The sequence below is a fragment of the Megascapheus bottae genome, chromosome 31 (genome assembly GCF_031878675.1).
Source record: "Megascapheus bottae isolate mThoBot1 chromosome 31, mThoBot2.hap1, whole genome shotgun sequence".
NCBI classification, from domain to species: Eukaryota; Metazoa; Chordata; class Mammalia; order Rodentia; family Geomyidae; genus Megascapheus; species Megascapheus bottae.
The window spans coordinates 3,712,138-3,731,592 of record NC_143539.1 but is presented as its reverse complement, the minus strand read 5'-3'; the positions used below and the strand labels follow the sequence as shown (position 1 = coordinate 3,731,592).

The window sequence follows — 19,455 nt, the reverse complement described above, 5'->3', positions numbered from 1 at the left end:
GCCCTGAGTTCAAGTCCCACGACCCCGCCCCCCAAAACACACACGCAAAAGAGTCTCAGTGACATTCCTACCACCAGGCTGGGAAACACATCATCACAGGTTGAGCTCGGGGTTTAAAACTGGTACTGGGAGCTGGGGCCAAGGGGCTTCTGCCTGTAATCTCAGCATTTGTGAGACGGAGGCAGGAAGACTGTGAGGGGGAGGAGTGCCTACGTCAGCCGAGGCGCCCGTACTTAAATTTGAATCTGACAGTTATTTTCAGCTCCCAGGATACTTTCCTTTCATTCTAGCGCAACCTTTTTATTCTATTGCTCCATTTTTAGTAACTCCAGACAGAGAGAACGGAGAGGGAGAGAAAAACTTCTAGAAAGAAGGAGCTTCCCTCCTTCCCTCCAGAATCCCAACTATTTCCTGATCTGATCCCTCTCTTCCCCCCAAGGGCAGGGAATGCCTGTCACCCCAGCTACTCAGGAGGCTGCAATCTGAGGACGGTGGTTCAAAACCAGCCCAGGGTAGGAGAGTCCTTGAGATTCTTATCTCCAAGGAGCCACTCAAAAGCTGAAGTGGAGCTGTGGCTCAAGTGGTGGAGCACCACCATGCCCTCACGTGTTCTGTAGGGGTGTGGCTGGGATAGTGTTTGTCTGGGATGTGAAAAAGGCCCCCTGTCCCATTTCCAGCACTGCCAGAAAGGGAAGGGAGGCTGGGAGGAGGCACAAAATAGCAGCAGGGGGCCAGGAGTGTGGGCTAGTGGTAGAGTGCCTGCCTAGCATGCATGAAGCCCTGGGTTCGATTCCCTGAAATCACATACACAGAAAAAGCCAGACGTGGTGCTATGGCTCAAGTGGCAGAGTGCTAGCCTTGGGCAAAAAGTGTCCAAGGACAGTGCTCAGGCCCTGAGTTCAAGCCCCAGAAAACCACCCCCCAAAACAGCAGGTGTCAGCCCCAATTTTTTTCTCCTCCCAAAGTAAACAATGTTTGTTTGGAAATAGAGACAATCAGACTCTTATCTCCAAGTCTAGCAAAAAGCTAGCCTAGAGACCTGACTCAAGTGGCAGAGCATTGGTCTCTACTGGAAAAGGCCACTGCCACCTAGACTTAAAGTTCAAGCCCCAGTGAACGTGCATGTGTGTGTGTGTGTGTGTGTGCCCACACATGCTTCTTCAGGGTAAATCTAATCCTCTACCAGAAACAAGCCATCCCTCCCCACTGTGAGAACCTAGGATAACTGGAAGAGCAGGGCTGAGAACCCCCGGCAAAATGGAAGCCGAGCCCTGGGTTCTTCTGCTTGCAGCTGAGCTCATGGGGACAGAACTGAACCCACAGTGGTTAAGCACCAGCTGCCAGTCCACTGTGAGCCCTGTGGCTCTGTGCTGGCTGCTCCCCACCACCTCAGATGAGGCAGACACAGCCCTAGTCCGCCTGGGCCCTGGGGTTTCAGGGAGACTCCGAGTTTTGCCACCGGGTGAGGTAGCACATACCTGCAATCCCAGCCGGTCAAGGCCACATGCACAAGGGTCCAAACACAGACAGAAAGTGACCTGAAGTGCTCCCTGGGGAAAGCCAGATGGCGAGGCTGCTAAGAAGCGACATTTCTTTGGTGCAGCACATCCAGGCATCTGCTGGATACCCAGACCAGAGGGGCTCCACCTAGGGGTGGGGGCTGTGTCCCTTGGGCCCTCCCCCCACCCCGGGGCAGTTTTCCTTAATCCAGGGCAATCTCCGCACATCCCTCCACCCAGCAAACCAACTCTCTCCTCCACGCACAATGGATGGGGAGTTTCTGTTTTGAAAGAGCCTTGCCTGGAGGTTTGAAGCCTGCCCTAGGCAAGAAAAGCCCTGGAGATTCTTATCTCCTATGGAGTGTGTGGTTCTAGTGCTGGAGCCTGGAGCACAAAAGCTCAGAAACCAGTGCCCAGGCCAGGAGGACTGGCCCACACATTAAACAAACAAAACACCACTCCTGTTGGGTTTTGATGGCCCCTGGCTGTAGTCCTAACTAGACAAAGCCAGCCTGGGGGTAGGAAAAGTCCTTATCTCTTATCTCCAATTAATCCGGAAAAAGCCACCAATAGTGCTTTAGCCTTGAGCAAAAAGAAATTTAGGGACGGGGACAGCGCCTAGGTCCAGAGTTCAGGCCCTATGGGCCGGTGTGTGTATATGGAGATATATATGGGTCTACATTGGTTCAGAGGGCAGATATAGAAAGAAATTGGGAGGCAAGGGCAGGGGGGGAGGGGAGGCACCCCAAATCCCATTTGTTTAGAAAGATCTGCTTGGCTAGGAAGGTGTTAATTATTATTATTGTTATTATTATTATATTTTTATTTTTATGGTACTTGTCCTGGCTTGAGCTCAGGGTCCTGGTAGCACATGCCTGTAACCCCAGAATTTGGGAAGATGTGGGGGTGGGGTGTCCCAGGCCAGCCCAGGCTGTGTAGTGAGACCCCGTTCCAAAAACAGAAGAAAAGGTGAGTTCTGCTACTTGAGCCCTAAGTCTTGGCAGTCAGCTGTGATGGTTCTCATTAGTGTCCAGAGTGAGAGGAGAGGGGAGAAGAAGGCGGGAGTGGCCTGTCCTCGTTAAAGCCCCTGTTCCTTTCCCTCGGGTCACCAGTCTGGACTTAATCCTTGTTGATCTCCCTCCCCCTGCCATTCTGCTGAGGTTGTCCTAAGCCGATTGGAGCATTTGCTAAATTAGTCCTGTGCCAGTGCAAAGGAAAAAGAGGGGGGGTAAGCGGGGGAGGTGGACCCCAGAACCACAGGGGGAGGGGAGAGCATTGCTCACCTCCAGAAAAGGCCCACAGGGGAAGAAAACTGAGAAGGGAGGCCAGGAGTCAGTAATATAAAATATGGAGAGGAAATCGGGTGCTGTAATGCAGACCTGTAATCCCAGCAGAGCCCATATATATATATATATATATATATATATATATATATATATATATATATATATATATTCACAAAACATTGAGAGTTCAAGGCCAACCTGGGCTACAGAGCCAACATCAGCGAATTATCCTCAGGAAGCCTGCCTTGGGGCTGGGAGTTGGGCCTAATGGTAGAGTGCTTGCCTAGCATGAATGAAGACTGGGGTTTGATTCCTTGGTACCACATACACAGAAAAAGCTGGAAGTGGTGCTGAGGCTCAAGTGGTAGAGCTCTAGCCTTGAGAAAGTCCAAGGACAGTGCTCAGGCCCTGAGCTCAAGCTTCATGACTGGCACAAAGGAAAAAAAAAATGAGCTAAATGTTCATCCTGGTATTTCCCAGGGCAAATCTCCCTTCCTTTGCATGCTGATCCCAGTCCCTGACAAGGAGAACCACGCAGGGTTTTTCTCCTCTTCCTCCATGGACCCTTGAGTGGTTTCCATTTCTCATCTATTGTCAGTGCTTCTGTTATGAAAACAGAGAGAAGGCCCCAGTGTCTCCCCCAGAAACAAAGACAGGCCAGGTCAAGTGGCTTACGCCTATAATCCTACTTACAGAAAAGGCCAGGGTTCTAAGCCAGCCCAAGCAGAAATAAGAGATTCCACCTCTTATTAACCAGCAAAAAGCTGGACTGGAGGTGTGGCTCAGGTGGTAGAGTGCCCACAGTACAAGAGAAAAGCCCTAGAGCAGAGTTGGGAGAGATATGAAGATAATGAAACACCCCAGACTTTATACAGAATCCAACACTTTCAATCAGTTTCCCTTTGAGGGGAGAGAGGGAGAGTGAGAAAGGACAGGATGAATGGGAGGATGGGAGGCCCCCGGCCTCTTCCTTTTGTTGTCATCCTCACCCAGGATGGTATGGCAGGCGCCTGGATACAGCCTCTTCTCCCCACCCCAACCCAGTAGGGCCTCTTGAAGTCTAACCTCCTGTTAACTGGGACCCCCTTGGCTTCCAGAACATTCCATCTATCCTTCAAGGCCTCGGTGGTCTCCACAGTAGACTCTTTTTAAAAAATATTTTGCAGAAAGGAGGAGCTCGTGGGGGGCGTGGAACTCTCCCAGGCCTGAGCCCCCCTCTCCCCCAGTCTTCAGCCCAGAGACTTAGAAATCACTCTAGAATGATCCTTGTTCAACCGCGTGTCCTAAACTGGATTTAGCTACGTGGCCCAACCCAGTGTGGCTCCTGAGGAATGCCCAGATTTGGGGTGTGCATCTGTCTCAGGGGCGCACGCCTGACATCCCTGCTACTCAGGAGGCTGAGATCTGAGGATCGGGGTCTGAGGCCAGCCTGGGAAAGTCCAGGAGACTCATGTGCAGTGAACCACCAAGAGGCCACAAGTGGCTCAAAGTGGTAGAGCGCCAGCCTTGGGTGGAAATGACAAGTGAGAGTTCAAGTTCCAGGACTGGCACACACACACACACACACAACTATCCTGTTTCTTCCTGCCTCTCTTCCCCTCCCATGGAGATTTGGGTCAGGCTCCTTGCACAGTGCTCCCTGCCTAGAGATCTCGTGGATGGAAGAGTTGGTATCAGGAAATAAGGGTACTGCACAGATGGGAGCTTTGCCACTGGCCTTCCTGCTTGTGGTTTGCTTGGTCTGTCCTCATCCTCCTTATCAATCAGCCTGCTTCACCCTCCCCCCCATCAAAAAAAAAAAAGAGGAGATCTCAGCCTCAGGGACCCTGAGCTACCTAGGTGTCAGAGTTGGAGCGTAGCAGTCTGGCCTGGAATGGTCCTGGTGACTGTGTGGCTGGGGCCCCGTCTCAAGGAAATGCCCAACCCAGACTAGAAAACAATCAGCGCGAACGCTAAGACAGGAAAAGTATATTTGAGGCGAGGGCTTCGCCTCCAGACCTGGTTTCCCTGTATTTACAGAACAGAAAATTCTTTTCCTTAAATATAACTATGAGGGGGCCACCCCTCCCCCACCCAGCTACCCCAACTCTAGCAGTGTGTGTGTGTGTGTGTGTGTGTGTGTGTGTATGTGTGTGTGTGTGTGTATTTGGGTGGAATTTTCCATTAGAAACTTCTAAAACAAAGCCAGGCATGGTAGGGACCAGGAAGTCAAGATAGCTGAGGCAGGAGGATTGGGAGTTGGAGACTAGCCTTATCTCAAAAAGAAAAACATGTTGAGTGCCAATGGCTCATGACTGTAATCCCAGCTACCCAGGAGATCTGATGACTGAGGTTCAAAGCCAGCCCCAGGTAGGAAAGTCTAGAACACTTTTATCTCCAATGAAGCACCAGAAAACTGGAAGTGGTGCCATGGCTCAAGTGGTAGAGTACCAGCGTTGGATGAAAAAACTCAGGGACAAAGCCCAGGTCCCGAATTCAAGCCCCAGGACTGGCACAAAAGAAAAGAAACTAAGAATATGGATTTCTATATATTATTATATAAGAACATATGTCCATATACACACGTACATGCATGCACACGTGTGAAAGAACTATATACACATCCTATGCGTTTATACACAAGCAGATCACATAGCCACCAAAACCTGCCATTGTGAAATCTAAAATTTCCAAGTTGGTGGTGCTGGGATTTGAACACAGGACCATTGGACTTGCTTCTAAGCAGAGGTCTCCTCGCCATGTAAGCCATCCCCTCAGCCCTTTGTGTGCTTCAGGTTCAGGTAAAGTCTTGTATTTTTGCACCAGGCCAGCCTCAGACTTCAATCCTCCAATCTCTGCCTCCTGTGTAGTTGGGATTGCAGGGGTGAAACAGTGTGCTAGGTTCAGTGTGTGTGTGTGTGTGTGTGTGTGTGTGTGTGTGTGTCTAATATTTCCCTCTCCTGGACTTGAACTATCATCTCTAACTCCCTAATGGCTGGAAATCCAAGTGTATACCACCAAGCCCACTCCCAGTTAATTGTACAATGTACAACGTATGCAGCTAATGTGATGGTGGACTCGTATCCCAGTTAATTTGATAATGTGAACTGGAATCACTGACCGAAGGTTTCTCAATGAAGATTCTGGAAATCTGTGTTTTTCTGTGGGGATTTCTACAAAGATTCTGGCTTCGTGCTTTAACAGTGACCACAGGGGGGCCATCAGCAAGACTGGCATCTGAGGTCTGGGACCTCCTGAGATTTGCCATCTGGGAGAGGAGGAGAAGGAGGAGGAGAAGGAGGAGGAGGTGGAGGTGGAGGAGGTAGGGTGCTGAGGGGGAATGGGGAATCTGGGGGGGGGGGCGGCGGGGTCCCCTACAAGATCTGAAACTTCCAGGCGCTCTGGTCTCTGCAGTCCAGGCTGTCCATAGTGTTGTAGCTGAACTTCCAGGCGCCCGTGGGGTCCTTGAACTCCAGGCTGTCCACGGGGCTGTAGGACCCGTACCCTTGGCCTGACAAAGAGTTGGGGGACTGGGCCAGGGTGGGGCCTGCCAGGGGGCTCAGGGCCGGGCCTGCCAACTGGGGCACCATGGGAGAGAGGTAGGGGTCCAGGCCGCTGAAGTAGGAGCTGGGGGAGCTGTAGGCCGAGGGGGAGGCGCAGAAGGCCGGGGTGGGGGCATAGGTCATGGCGTAGTGGGCCTGGGGCAGGGGAGACTCAGAGGCTGGGCCCCAGATGGCCACGGAGGCCACAGCCGTGGTGGGGGAGGCCGAGGGGCCTGGCAGAGGGGGGCTGTAGGAGTTGGAGATGCCCAGTGGGTCACCACACGTGTCTGTGGCCGGCTGTGGGGACATGGTCGCCTTTTTCTTGGGGGGCCGAGCCTTGGCCTGGGCGCCGGGGGGCTGCTGCTGCTGCTTCTGCTGCCTCTGCTGCCTGCACTTCGCTCTGCGGTTCTTGAACCAAACCTGGGGGGGGGGCACAGAAGATGTAAACCCCATGTACCCCTCTCCTGCTGCCCTGGGTCGCTCAGGAAGGTGGGCCTTCTACTTGGTATGTTAGAAACACACCACCAGATGGGGCATCGGGGTACACACTTGTGATACCACCAACTCAGGAGAGATCTGAGGCTTGTGGTTCAAAGCAGGGAGGGCTGTGAGACGCCTCTCTCCCATGAACCAGCAAAAAGCTGGACTTGGAGCTGTGTGGCCCAGGTGGCAGAGCGCCAGGCATGAGTACTAAGGCTCAGGCCCTGAACTGGGGGCACGGATGGGATGGGATGGAGGGCGTGGGGAGGTGGGGGGCAGGCACCTGGACTCTGGACTCCGGGAGGTTGATCTTCAGTGCCACCTCCTCGCGGGCGTACACATCGGGGTACTGGGTCTTGGCAAACAGAGCCTCCAGCTCTTCTAGCTGGCCGCGGGTGAAGGTCGTCCGCTCTCTCCGCTGCTTCCGGGGGGCGCCTGGGGGTGACAGGACCCTCAGCACCACCGCTCCCTCCCTCCCCCCCTCCCGCCCTCCTCCCTTCCCTCTTCCCTCCCTCTTTCCTTCCTGCTTTCTCTCCTCCTTCCCTCCCTTGGTTTTCTCCCATTCCCCATCCTCCGTCCTCCTCGTGGGGAGGTCACAGGGGAGCCACCCTGCTCCCTGGGTTATTTTGGGGCCTCCACCTCCTGATCCTCCCACCTCGGGCCTCTGAGTGTGGGGATCCAGGTGACTGCAATGTCCCCCCCCCCCAGGCCCATCCTCCTGAGAGCAAGGAGCTGTACAGGCCTGGGGAGAGGCTCCTGCACCCCGTCTTTTCCCCGGAGCCTGCTGGGGTCACCACATGACACTCACTTGGGTAGGGCACAGCCTGGCGAATCAAATCCACGCTGGGGCCACTCAGGGCCAAGGCGTTGACAGAGTAGTGGGGCCCGGGGTTCATATATGCCATCATGGTCTCGGTACGTGGGCCCAGGTGGGGGGAGGGCCTGTAAGACAGGGAACGGCAGGGGGGAAGGAGGGGGGCAGACACTGACCAGTGCCCACCGGAGGCAGCGGCTCGAGCCCTGCCCCTCCCCAGGTCTCCTCTTCAGGTCTAGGCTGAGAAGTCTCACTCTGTGCAGCTCAGTCCTCCTGCCTCGGCCTCCCCAGGCCGGGATCACAGGTGAACCCATGCCAGGCCTGGGCGCACGGGTGCCCCTTCTCTGGATGTGGAGGGGTGTCTTTTTTATTTTTACTTCTGCTAGTCCTGGGCATGGACTCAGGGCCTGAGCACTGTCCTTGGGTTCTTTTTCTCAAGGCTAGAGCTCTACCACTTGAGCCACAGCACCACTTGCTGCTTTTTCTATGTATGTGGTACTGAAGAATCGAACCCTGGTCTTTGTGCATGCTAGGCAAGCACTCTACCACTGGGCCAAACTCCCATCCCCCCCTTTTTTTGCACCAGTCCTGGGGCTTGGAATCAGGCCTGGGCATTGTCCTTGAGCTTCTTTTGCTCAAGGTCTAGTGCTCTACCACTTGGGCCACAGTACCACTTCCAGCTCTTTTCTGTGTCTGTGGTACCGAGGAATTGAATGCAGGGCTTCATGAGTGCTAGGCGCGTACTCCACCTCACCCCGTCTTTTTTTGGGGGGGGGAATGTCTTATCCCATGTCCCTGTGCCTCAGTTTCCTCGTGTAACAGCTATGCTAGTGAGAAGTAGAGGGAGAGCTGGGGCCATCGTGGCTTATAACTGGAAATTTTGGTCTGGTGCTGTCTCATCCCAGGAGCCAAGAGGGATTGGGGGCTCAGTCCTGGACACAGCTGGGCATCAAGGGGGCCTCAGGTCCTGGCTCCTCAGGGCAAGTCCCCCACTGGGGATGGCTGTGTCTATTGAAAATACGGTGGCTCATGCCTGCAATCGTAGCTACTCAGGAGGCTGAGATCTGAGGCTCGTGGTTCAAAGCCAGCCCCGGGCACTAAAGACTGGGACCCTTATCTCCAATTAATCTCTAGAAAAGGGTGGTGGTTCAGGGGTAGGGCGGTAACCTTGAGCTGAAGAGCTCAGGGACAGGCCCAGAGTTCAAGACCCATGACCCACAAAAACAAAAAAAAATATGGTGAGGTCATGGTTGGGGGCCCGGCCCAGTGGGGGCGTGGCCACGCACAGGGGCGTGGCCCGAGGAAGGGTGTGACCGGTGACAGGGCGTGGTCATGCCCCAGGGAACAGCCAGAAGAGGGGTGTAGGAGATGGGCGTGGCTGGGCTCTGGGATAGGGCGTGGTCATGCCCCAGGGGCGTGGCCTCGTGCTGGGGGCGTGTCCTGTGAGAGGGCGTGGCCCTGCGTGGGGGCGTGGACAGCACCCAGGCCCTGAGGTCAAGCCCCAGGGCTGGCACACACACGCATGCGTTCACGTGTACGCTCACACACCCAGCTAGAGACATTTTGGTTCTCCTCTCCTAGCCCCACGAGGATCCCCTGGTTCCTACACTTAACCTCTCTGAAGCAGTCACACAGCCTTGGCCTCTCCTGTGTGTACCAATTCCATCCCATTTCTTCCTCTCATTTCTCTCTCTCTCTCAGCCCAGGCTTTCCTGGAGACCCTCATCTTCCTGCCTTGGTTTCCCCAAGCCACGGGGATTACAGTCAGTGAGTAACCCACCCGTTGTTTACCCATTCTATCACAGTCATTCAGCTGTCCACGGAATCAACGAATTGTCACATGCCAGCACTGTGCCAGGCGCTGCAAAGAGACTCGACGTTTAGTAAGGGGAACAGTCTGTACGAAATTGCAAAGTTAGGCACGATGGATGGTGAAGATTGTGGATTAAGATCAACTAGCAAAAATAAATAAGTAAATAAAAAATACAGCTAAAGGGGCCGGGAGTTTGGCCTAGTGGAAGAGTGCTTGCCTAGCATGCATGAAGACCTGGATTCAATTCCTTGGTACCACATATAGAAAAAAGCCACAAGTGGTGCTGAGGTTCAAGTGGTAGAGCTCTAGCCTTGAGAAAGTCCAAGGACAGTGCTCAGGCCCTGAGCTCAAGCCCAGGACTGGCAAAAATAAATAAAAAAATAAATAAAAGTAAATAAAAAATACAGCTAAGGGGGCCAGGAGTTTGGCCTAGTGGAAGAGTGCTTGCGTAGCATGCATGAAAACCCAGGTTCGGACTACATACATAGAAAAAGCTGGAAGTGGTGCTGGGGCTCAAGTGGTAGAGCTCTAGGCTTGAGAAAGTCCAAGGACAGTGCTCAGGCCCCGAGTTCAAGCCCCAGGACTGGCAAAAAAAAAAAAATAGAGTGAGGCCATCTCAACCAACACGTAGAATATGGCAGTTCATTCTTGTGGTCCTAGTCTCAGGGCAGCTGTAGGTTGGAGAATCTAGAGCCCAAGCCAGCCCTGGGGCAAAAACAAGAGATGTAATTTAAAACCAAAGCAAAACACCCCAAAACCACTCACATCTGTCCTCCTAGCTACTCAAGAGGCTGAGAATAAAGTGAGAATAAAGCCAGCCTGGGAAGGAAAGTCCCTGAGACTCTTCCCCCCACCCCCCAGTCCTGGGTCTTGAACTCAGTGCCTGGACATTGGTCTTGGGTTTTCTCAAGGCTAGAGCTCTACCATTGGAGCCACAACACCACTTGCAGCTTTCCTATGTATATGGTAGTGAGGAACTGAACCCGGGTCTCCGTGCATGCCAGGCAAGCACTCTACCACTAGGCCAACCTCCCAGCCTCCCACCGGTGACTCTTCAACTATCATAGAAAAAGCTGGAAATGAGAAATCCAGGGTTGGGAAACAAATAAAACCCTAAAGCTTTAAAGGGCTAGGGTAGGGCTCAAGTGCTAAAGTGTCTGCTTAGCAGGTGGAAAACCCTGAGTTTCAGGGGTCGGAGTGTGGCCTAGTGGTAGAGTGCTCACCTAGCATACACAAATACCTGGGTTCAATTCCTCGGTACCACATACATAGAAAAAGCCAGAAGTGGTGCTGTGGCTCAAGTGGTAGAGCTCTAGCCTTGAGAAAGCCCCAAGATTGGCAACAACAACAACAACAATAACAGCAACAACAACCCCCCCCCCAAAAAAAACCAAGCAACAGAACAAAAGAAAACAAAACAGACCCTGTGTTCAAATCTCAGAAAGAGGAAGGAAGAGAAGGCGGGGAGGAAATGGAGCAGGAAGACAGTGTGAATAGGAGCCACCTTTGCAGAATGAAGGAGGCTTGGGATTTGTTTTTTCCAGCATCCTGCATGCCAGGATCCTGTTCCCCAACCATCTAACCTCCGTTTCTCATGCTGTCTGTCACCCCGAAGCTCTGCCTCAGCCGCAGAGTCCCACACAGAGCGCCCCTCCCCCTTCTCCCCGTTACCTTCCAGAAGAGTCTTTTGCTTCAGACTCAGCGGTGACAACAGCCTTTGGTTCAGGTCCCCCCAGCAGAGCCTCCGACTCAGGAGCAGTGGAAGCAGGGCTCCTACCAGGGGTGGTTTTAAGCCCCTGCTGACAGTGATGTCATGTGTCCTGGCCTGGATAGGAGGGAGGGTAATCCAGGCCACGGTGTCCCCCCCCCCCCCCGCAACTGGGCTCCAGGAGGTGACATTGGCCTGCAGGGGAGGGCACCCTCACTTAATCCCCTCTCCCCCTTCTCTGGGACATCTGGGCAATTATTGCTGGTGGGAAGGAGAGAGCCCCTGCTCCCACCTGTGTCCTGGAAATTCCTCCCCCCCTCGCAGGGAAGTCTTTCCTTATGTCTAACTGGTGGTGTCCTTTCAGCTTTAGCTATTGTCCCAAGAGGGAGGCATCCAAGAGGCAGGAGAGGAGGTTGTGAGATGGTTTGGAAAAAAAAAAAAAAGATGGGCACCAGGTTTTCCATTCATTTCTGTAATGCCTCACTCTTCTTATCTGCCTCAGTTTCCCATTTGGGGCTTGTTTTTGCCTAGATCTCAGTCTCACTGTGACCCTTGCTGTCTCTAGGTCTTTGGGTGTAAGATTTCCCTCTTCTCCTGGCTCTCCTCCTCTCCTTCTCTCTTAGATCCTACCTGTCTCTTGGTTTTTCTTCTGTGTAGAGGACAGATGCCTATGTGTCTCTGTTCTATCCATCTGTCTATGTGGCTATGGCGTCTCCTCAACCCTCTGCCAGTCAGTCCTTTGCTTTGCTATCCTGTCTAAGCCTGCGGCTCACCCCCTCCCCTGCCCTGCACCCTTCTCTCTCTTTCTCCCTCTCGCTTCCACTCTTCCTGTCTTTGGGTTTCCCTGGACCGGTCTGTCTGTCTGTCTGTCTGAATTAACATTTATTAATAGCTCCCTGAGCTTCTGGTGCCTACATGGGCCCAGACGTCCATAATCCCCCTGTCCCAGCTCTGGGTCTGGCCAGGTCCCCCTTCCACCCCTCCCTGCATCCAGCCTCCTGCCTGGAGAGATTAAGGCTGCTTGCCTGGCCTGGTGGGGCTGGAATCACAGAGGCTCTCATTAACCTGAGGAGGGGCTGGCCACAGCACCAAGGGGACAAGAAGTCCCCCAGTAGCAGACAGAGGGAGACACAGCCCTTTGGCCTGGGGAGAAGGTTCCAGAACCTCCCCCAGAATCCATGTAGGTTGGGGGGGGTCACACAGGGAGGAAGTCAACTAGGCCAAGTCTACACTGGAGGGGGCCTCAGGGAATAAGGGGTTTGTCCACTGCTCCCAGAAAGCTGACACCCTGTTTATCCCTCCGCCCCTCCCACATCTGGTCCTTCCAGAAGAAAGGTTACTAAAACAAGATGATCACATGGTTACTCAAAACAAGATGCCTGGGCAGGTAGAGACCTAAGAAAACCCAAGCGGGTTTTCCAGGTCCACTTCTGGCTTTTTGGGGGTTCATTAGAGATAGGAATCTCTTGGACTTTCTTGCCTAGTCTGGCTTCGAACCACGATCCTGAGATTTCAGTCTCAGGCTGGGAATGTGGCTTAGTGGTAGAGTGATTGCCTAGCATGCATGAAACCCTGGGTTTTTCCTCAGTACCACATTCACAGGAAAAACTGGAAATGGTGCTATGGCTAAAGTGGTAAAGTGCTATCATTGAGCAAAAGAAGTTCAAGAACAGTGCCCAGACTTAGAGTTCTAGCCCCAGGACTGGCAAAGAAGAATGAATGAATCAAATAATAAATAAATAGCTCTCAGTCTTCTGAGTGGCTGGGATTACAGGCCTGGGCCACTTCTGACTTCCAGCTTAGCTTCATTTTTGACTTGATTTTCTATTTAGTTTTCACCATTATTGATTAAATGGAGTCTAATGGAATCCACCCCACACACAAAATAATAAAACACCCAAACAGGCTGTGGACTTTTTGTGCTCAAAGGGTCTGGACTTGTGTGAAACAGACTCAGAAGTCTGATGGAAAAAACACAAGACTTCCAGACTCACAAGGGTGTGTGGAGAACCCGTCACACTGGAACCCCCGGGGGGAAGCCAGGACAAAGAACCAGGCCTGGAGATGCAGATCAATCCCCAGCACCGCAAAAATACACACACACACAGACACGACACCAACCATCCCACCAACACAGGATCTGAATTCCTAGGTGACAGATGGGGGAAGCCAGTCCAGGAGGGAGGTGGAGGAAGTGGGTAGCTTCCCAGGTAGTGGAGTTGAGAGCCTCTTTTCTTAGGAGGGAATTGGGGTGGTGGTGGTGGGGGGTGTGGGGGTGGCTGGCTGGCTGTGTGAGCCCCAGGCTGTCTTCATCACTTTGATGTAGAAGTCATGGGCACAAACTACAACTTTTCAGGGACCTCTCAGTGGCTCCTCAGTTATGACAGACATGGCTCTGGGCGAAGACAGTAGGGTGGGTTAGGGTGGGGAAGGGTGGAGGGAGGGAGGGCACTGCCCAGTCGAAGGTATAAACAACTCGGTCCAGGAGCTACAGGCAGCAGTCTGTGGTCTACCCTCGGACCCGCAGCCTCGTGGAGCAGAGCCGTGCAGTGCAGGGTGGTGTGTGGCACGTGGCTGGAGGAGGCCGGAGAGCAGAGGCCCGAGACCCGAGGCCCGAGGCAGGTAGGAGACTCCAGTTATCTGCAGGTGGCGAGAGGCCTGGGCGCCTGGGCAAGCCGAGGCTGACTGCGGCTTCCCCATCTCGGAGCCTCGGGGGCGGTGGGTGGGGTCCACACACCCCAGGGTCCCCGCGGCCCTGGATGGAGGGAGAGCCGCGCCCTCGGCTGCCTTGGGTGGGGGGATCTGGAAGTAACCCCAGTGGAGACCCATTTCAAGGATGGGGAAGCGGGCTTCGGGAGGAAGGGCCGAGGGAGGGCTGGGGAGGGCGGGGTCTTCGGCTTTGGGGCTGCAGGGCACATGGTGGTGGGGCGTGGCAGGCGGGGCCCGGTGTGCCGCCCCTCTGACCCCTGGCTTCCTTCTTCCTCCAGGCTCCCCAATGCATCACCATCTCCCGGCCTTGCCCATCTCTCCAGGCCTCACCAGGCCCCTCTTCCCACCCATGCCCCAGGGAGCAGGGGTGGTGCCAGGCCCTGCCCAGCCGGGGGGCGCCTGGATGCCTCCCGGCTCCTTCGGCTTTCCTCCGGTGCCAGCTGGCATGGGCGCCCCGATGTGTTCTCCAGCGTTCGGGGGGCCCCAGTATCCTCCGCGCCCCGTTGTGCCTCTCCTGCCTCAGGGCCCCGGGGTGCCTGCGCCATACCCGTATCTGATGCCCCAGGGCGCGCCGGCTCCTCATCCAGGCCCCTCTCGGCAGCCCCAGCTGCCCCGAGAGCCTTTCTCAGCGGCGGAACCCAGGTTCCCGAGCCCCCCGGAGCCCGGCCGGGGCCCCTCGCCAGCGTCCCCCGACGCCGGCCTGGGGGAGGTCGGGGGCGGCCAGCGGAAGTTTCGGCAGGAGCGCACGGTGTACACCAAGGAGCAGCTGGTGCTGTTGGAGACTTTCTTCGCCAAGACCCAGTACCCCACCTTCAGGGACCGGCAGTCCCTGAAGGAGAAGCTCATGGTGGAAGAGCACAAAATTCAGGTAGGTCCCCTGAATTCCCGCGTCCCCCCTCCCGCCCCGTCCTCCTTGGCACCTGCTAGTTTCGGGTCAGGGAGGGTCTCAAACCACGAGGCGCCTGGCTGAACCCCAGCTCCTGAGCGGGAGTCTAGGTCCCCCCTCCCCGCAAACCTGGGCCCCTCCTGGCCTCCGGTGGGGTCCGAGGTCACATCTCAGGGTCCCTTCCCCTCCCCCCCAGGTGTGGTTCAAGAACCGTCGGGCTAAAGAAAGCCGGAAAGCCAAGAGCAGAGATCAGGCTCCCAAGCCGAGGCCAGGCCCCCGCGGCCGCCCGTGCGCCCAGCCTGCGGCCCTGCCCCGCTCGTCCGGGCCCTCGGTCCCCAGCGGCCATGCTGTGCGCCCCCCAGCCCCGGGCCGCCGTCCCTACCACTCGGCACCCGAGCCGGGGGCCTGCGCAGCGCCCGGGCCCGCCGACCTGGATCAGGCCCAGAGGGACGGCGACTTCAGCACCCTGGGCCACCCGTATGGGGCCACCACTTCAGCCAGAGCTTCTGCTGGGGTTCCAGCTGCAATGGGAGCCCCAGCCGCCGCTGAGTGGGCAGCGGGATCCCCAAGTGAAGAGGAGACCATGGAAGCCCCACCCGACGAGGAGCCCCGCGACGGGGATGAGCCCCAACAGGAAACCTCGTTCCAGATGTTGGTCAAGGAGCTGCACAAGGCCAACACCCACCTGTACACGGACCTCAAAAGCAGCGCCCCGCAACTGTCCTGGGACCAAGGCCTAGGACAGTACTGAGCCCATTTACCCTATCAACGGATTGCACCCAGAATTTGCTGGGGCTCAGGTGCTCTGCGGAGCAAATGCTTCGAGACCAAGCTCCATTGCTTTTTAAATTGTTGTTCTTCATGTAATTTGGTCCTGGAACTTGAACTTGGGGTGGGGGTGGGGGGTGGGGGGCAGGGGGTGGGGTGGGGTGGGGAGTGGAGTGGACTGGTGGGGGAGGGGCTAGGCCCTTCCCCTAAGCTTTCTTTTGCTCAAATATAAATGATCTGCCACTTGAGACACATGCAAGCATGCGCGTGCACACACACACACACTCACCCCAGCACAAACTGGAGGTAAGAATGTTATGGACTTTCTTGCCTGGGCTGGCTTCAGACTTTAATTCTCAGATCTCAGCCTCCTGAGCAGGTGGGATGGCAGGCAAATGGAGAGAACGGGGACATTTGTACTCTGGAATTCGTGTCTTTTGATTTTATTCAGATACCTGGGAAATTCTTTTGGAAAAAAAATGGCTTGAACTTTTAGTTTCCATTGTTATTTGTGTATGAGTTTTACTTTCATGGAATAAAATAAAATTTAATAAGAGAAAGTTTCATGTGTTGTGATTGGTGTGGGGCTTGATCTCTGGGCCTGGGTGCTGTCCCTGAACTTTGTTTTTCTTGGAAGACTAGTGCTCTTCCACTTTGAACCACAGCTCCAGTTCTGGGTTTCTGGTCGTTAATTGGCGATAAGAGTCTCATGGACTTTCCTGGCCAGTCTGGTTTGAATTGTGATCCTCAGATCTCATCATCCTGAGTAGTAGAATTGTAAGTTGAGCCACTGGTGCATGGCAAGAAAATTTAATGTGTATAGTTATTTCACTCTTGCCTGCTGTTGAAAATACTCATTGGGGCTGGCAATGTGGTTTTGTGGTAGAGTGCATGCTCAGCATGCACTGGGTTTGCTTTCTCAGCACCACTTATGCAGAAAAAGCTGAAAATAAGGGGCTGGCCTAGTGGTAGAGTGCTTGCCTAGCATGCATGAAGCCAGGGGTTCTGTTCCTCAGTACCACATACACAGAAAAAGCCTTGGCTCAAGTGGTAGAGCACTAGCCTTGAGAAAGCAGAAAGGCCAAGGACAATGCCCAGGTCCTGAGTTCAAGCACAGGACTGCCAAAAAAAAAATCACAAGAAAACCACACACACACAAAAGTGGTGCTGTGGTTCAAGTGGTAGAGTATTATCCTTGAGCAACAGGAAGCTCAGTGACAGTTCTCAGGCCCTGAGTTGCAGCCCCATGATTGGCAGACACACAAAAATTCATATCTTGTTGCTGGTGGGCCTTAGCTACGTCTTGAGGATCTGTGATTTGAAGACAGCTTTGGGGGTGGGGGGAAGAGAAACCAGAAATTCGGGCCAGAACATCTTCTAGAAATAATCAAAAAGCATGACTGGAAGCATGATTCAAGTGGTAGAACTCCAGCTGTACATAACAACGTCAAAAAAAGCCTGGATGGTTCTGGGAGTTTAGCCTAGTGGTGGAGTGCTTGCCTAGCATGCACGAAGACCCAGGTTCGATTCCTCAGTACCACATACATAGAAAAAAGCCGGAAGTGGTGCTGAGACTCAAGTGGTAGAGCTCTAGCCTTGAGAAAGTCCAAGGACAATGCTCAGGCCCTGAGCTCAAGCCCAGGACTGGCCAAAAAAAAAAAAAAAAAAAGCCTGGTGTTCAAATTCTGGTAATTAATACCCATAATTCCACAATTCACTGCCTGACTGATGTATTACTTAAAAACAAGAGAGTAATGGTTTTCCAAATACCATTATATTTTATTCTTTCTTATGGGACTTGAACTCATGAACTCTGTGCGTGTGTGTGTGTGTGTGTGTGTTGTTGGCTGTGGGGCTTGATTGTGGATGCTATCTATCCTTGAGGTCTTTTTGCTCGAGGCTAATGTTCTAGCACTTGAGCCACAGAGCCACTTCCGGCTCTTTCTGATTGGTTTATTGGAGATTAGAGTCTTAAGGACTATCTTGCTGAGACTGGTTTTGAGCCTCAGATCTCAGCTCCTGGAGTAAGTAGGATTACAGGCGTGAGCCTGGGTCTCTTGTTTTCTTTCTTTCTTTTTTTCCCCCTCTTTTTTTCCCCCTTCAGTTGTAGGCTAGAACTCTGGGTCTGAGTGCTGTCCCTGAGCTCTTTGGCCCAAGATAAGCACTTTACCACTTCGAGCCATAGCACCACTTTTGGTTTTCTGGTTTAATTGGAGATAAGAGTCTCATGGACTTTCATGACCTGGCTGGCTTTGAACCATGATCCTCAGATCTCAGATCTCTCTGAGTAGCTAGGATTATAGGCCACCCTAACCCAGCATACCTCTTTTTTTTTTTTTGACAGTCCTGAGGACTGAACTCAGGGCCTGGGCATTGTCCTTGAGCTTTCTCAAAACTAACATTCTACCACTTGAGCCATGGCACCACTGCTGGCTCTTTCTGTGTATGTGGTATTATGGAGGAATAGAACCCAGGGCTTCATGCAGAGTAGGTGAGCACTCTACCACTAGGCCACGATCCCAGCTGGGTCTCTTGTTTCCATTGGCTTTTCCAAGCAAGGCTCACTCCTGTCTCCCTTCTGTGTCATCTACCACCCCCTGGCGGCCTGTGTGCCCCTGGATTCTCCCCACAGCTGGCCTCTGGCCCTGTCCGGCTCCCATTAGCCAAAGCTCCAATCCTCTTAGGCCGAGCAGGCTGGCGCACCGTTAGATTGCAGAGGGGGAGGTCGTGATGAGGAGCAGGCCTGGAAGAGAGGGACTCACAAAACACGAACACTGAGAGGTCTGGTCTTGGAGTGTGTGTGTGTGGGAAGCTGAGGTACAGGGGAGCCTCTGTGTTATCTGGGAGGAGGAGAAAAAGGGAGTGTCTACTCTGACAGTACATTGAGAGACTACTCCTGGAGCTGTGAATGAATGAATGAATGAATGGATTGTTCTATGTACATCCTTAACGTGTATGTATGTTTGTGTGTCTCTGGCATGGAGACTGTGAGAGAAGAGCTGGTGAGAGGATCAAGAGAAGGAGAGGGTGAATATGATTACACCAGATCATATGACAACAGCACGATGAACCCGTGAAGAATCCTAAGAGTCCAGGCTCCATGACTCACACCTGTAATCCTAGCTACTCACTGAGATCTGAAGATTCCAAGCTGGCCTGGGCAGGAAAGCCTGAAGATCCTTATCTCCAATTAACCAGCAAAAAAGCCAAAAGTGGAGTGATGGCTCAAAGTGATAGACCACCAGAGGTAAGCAAAAAAAGCTCAGAGACAGCACCCGGGCCCTGAGTTCAAGCCTCAGGCACAAAAGGAGAAGAAAAGACAATGGATGGTTGGGCAGCAGTGGCTCACGCCTGTCATCCTAGCCACTCAGGAGCCTGAGGTCTAAGGGTCTCAGTTCAAAGTCAGTCCAGGTGGGAAAGTCCCTGGGAGACTCTTCTCCCGTGAACCACTCAAAACCCACAAGTGGCACAGTGGCTCAAGCAGTAGAGCTCTAACCTTGAGCTAAAGAGCTCAGGGTCAGTGCCCAGGCCATGAGTTGAAGCACCACAACCGACTAAAGAAATAAAAACGAATCAAACAATACAAAGAAAAGCTGGCTCTGCACAGATGGATGAGGCTGAGCTGAATTCAGACCACCCCGCTGTTATACCCATACGGCCACCAGGGGGCAGCAGAAGATGGTGGTTTCAGCTCCAGGGTCAGACGGTGGGGGGAGGGGTGGTCAGGGCCTGGGGTCCCCACAGCAACAGGACCCCCTGGGCTTCCTGAGGATGGGAGGAGAACTGGCACAAGCCACAGAGCCAGCATCCTGTTGGTTCCTTCAGTGCCAGGGAAGGTCAAAGTCTCAGGAACCCGGGTGATGGTATTTAAGGGATGAAATCCTGTCAAACGCACATCATGGACGCCTGCATGTTAGCCCTAGGGTTTGAATGTCTGATGGAAGCAGTGGCTCAGGAGACGGCTGGGAAAG

General features: G+C 53.7%; 1 protein-coding gene across 1 annotated transcript; it reads right to left on the bottom strand.

The window, feature by feature from the left end:
* Positions 1-6,138: 6,138 nt before the first annotated feature.
* On the bottom strand, positions 6,139-7,694 carry LOC150043642 (cone-rod homeobox protein-like). Its single transcript, XM_090322126.1, has 3 exons — positions 7,595-7,694; positions 7,070-7,221; positions 6,139-6,726 (listed from the first exon to the last, which is right to left on the bottom strand). Exons 1-3 carry the CDS (start codon positions 7,692-7,694, stop codon positions 6,139-6,141), a joined length of 840 nt encoding a protein of 279 aa, XP_090178252.1.
* Positions 7,695-19,455: the final 11,761 nt, after the last annotated feature.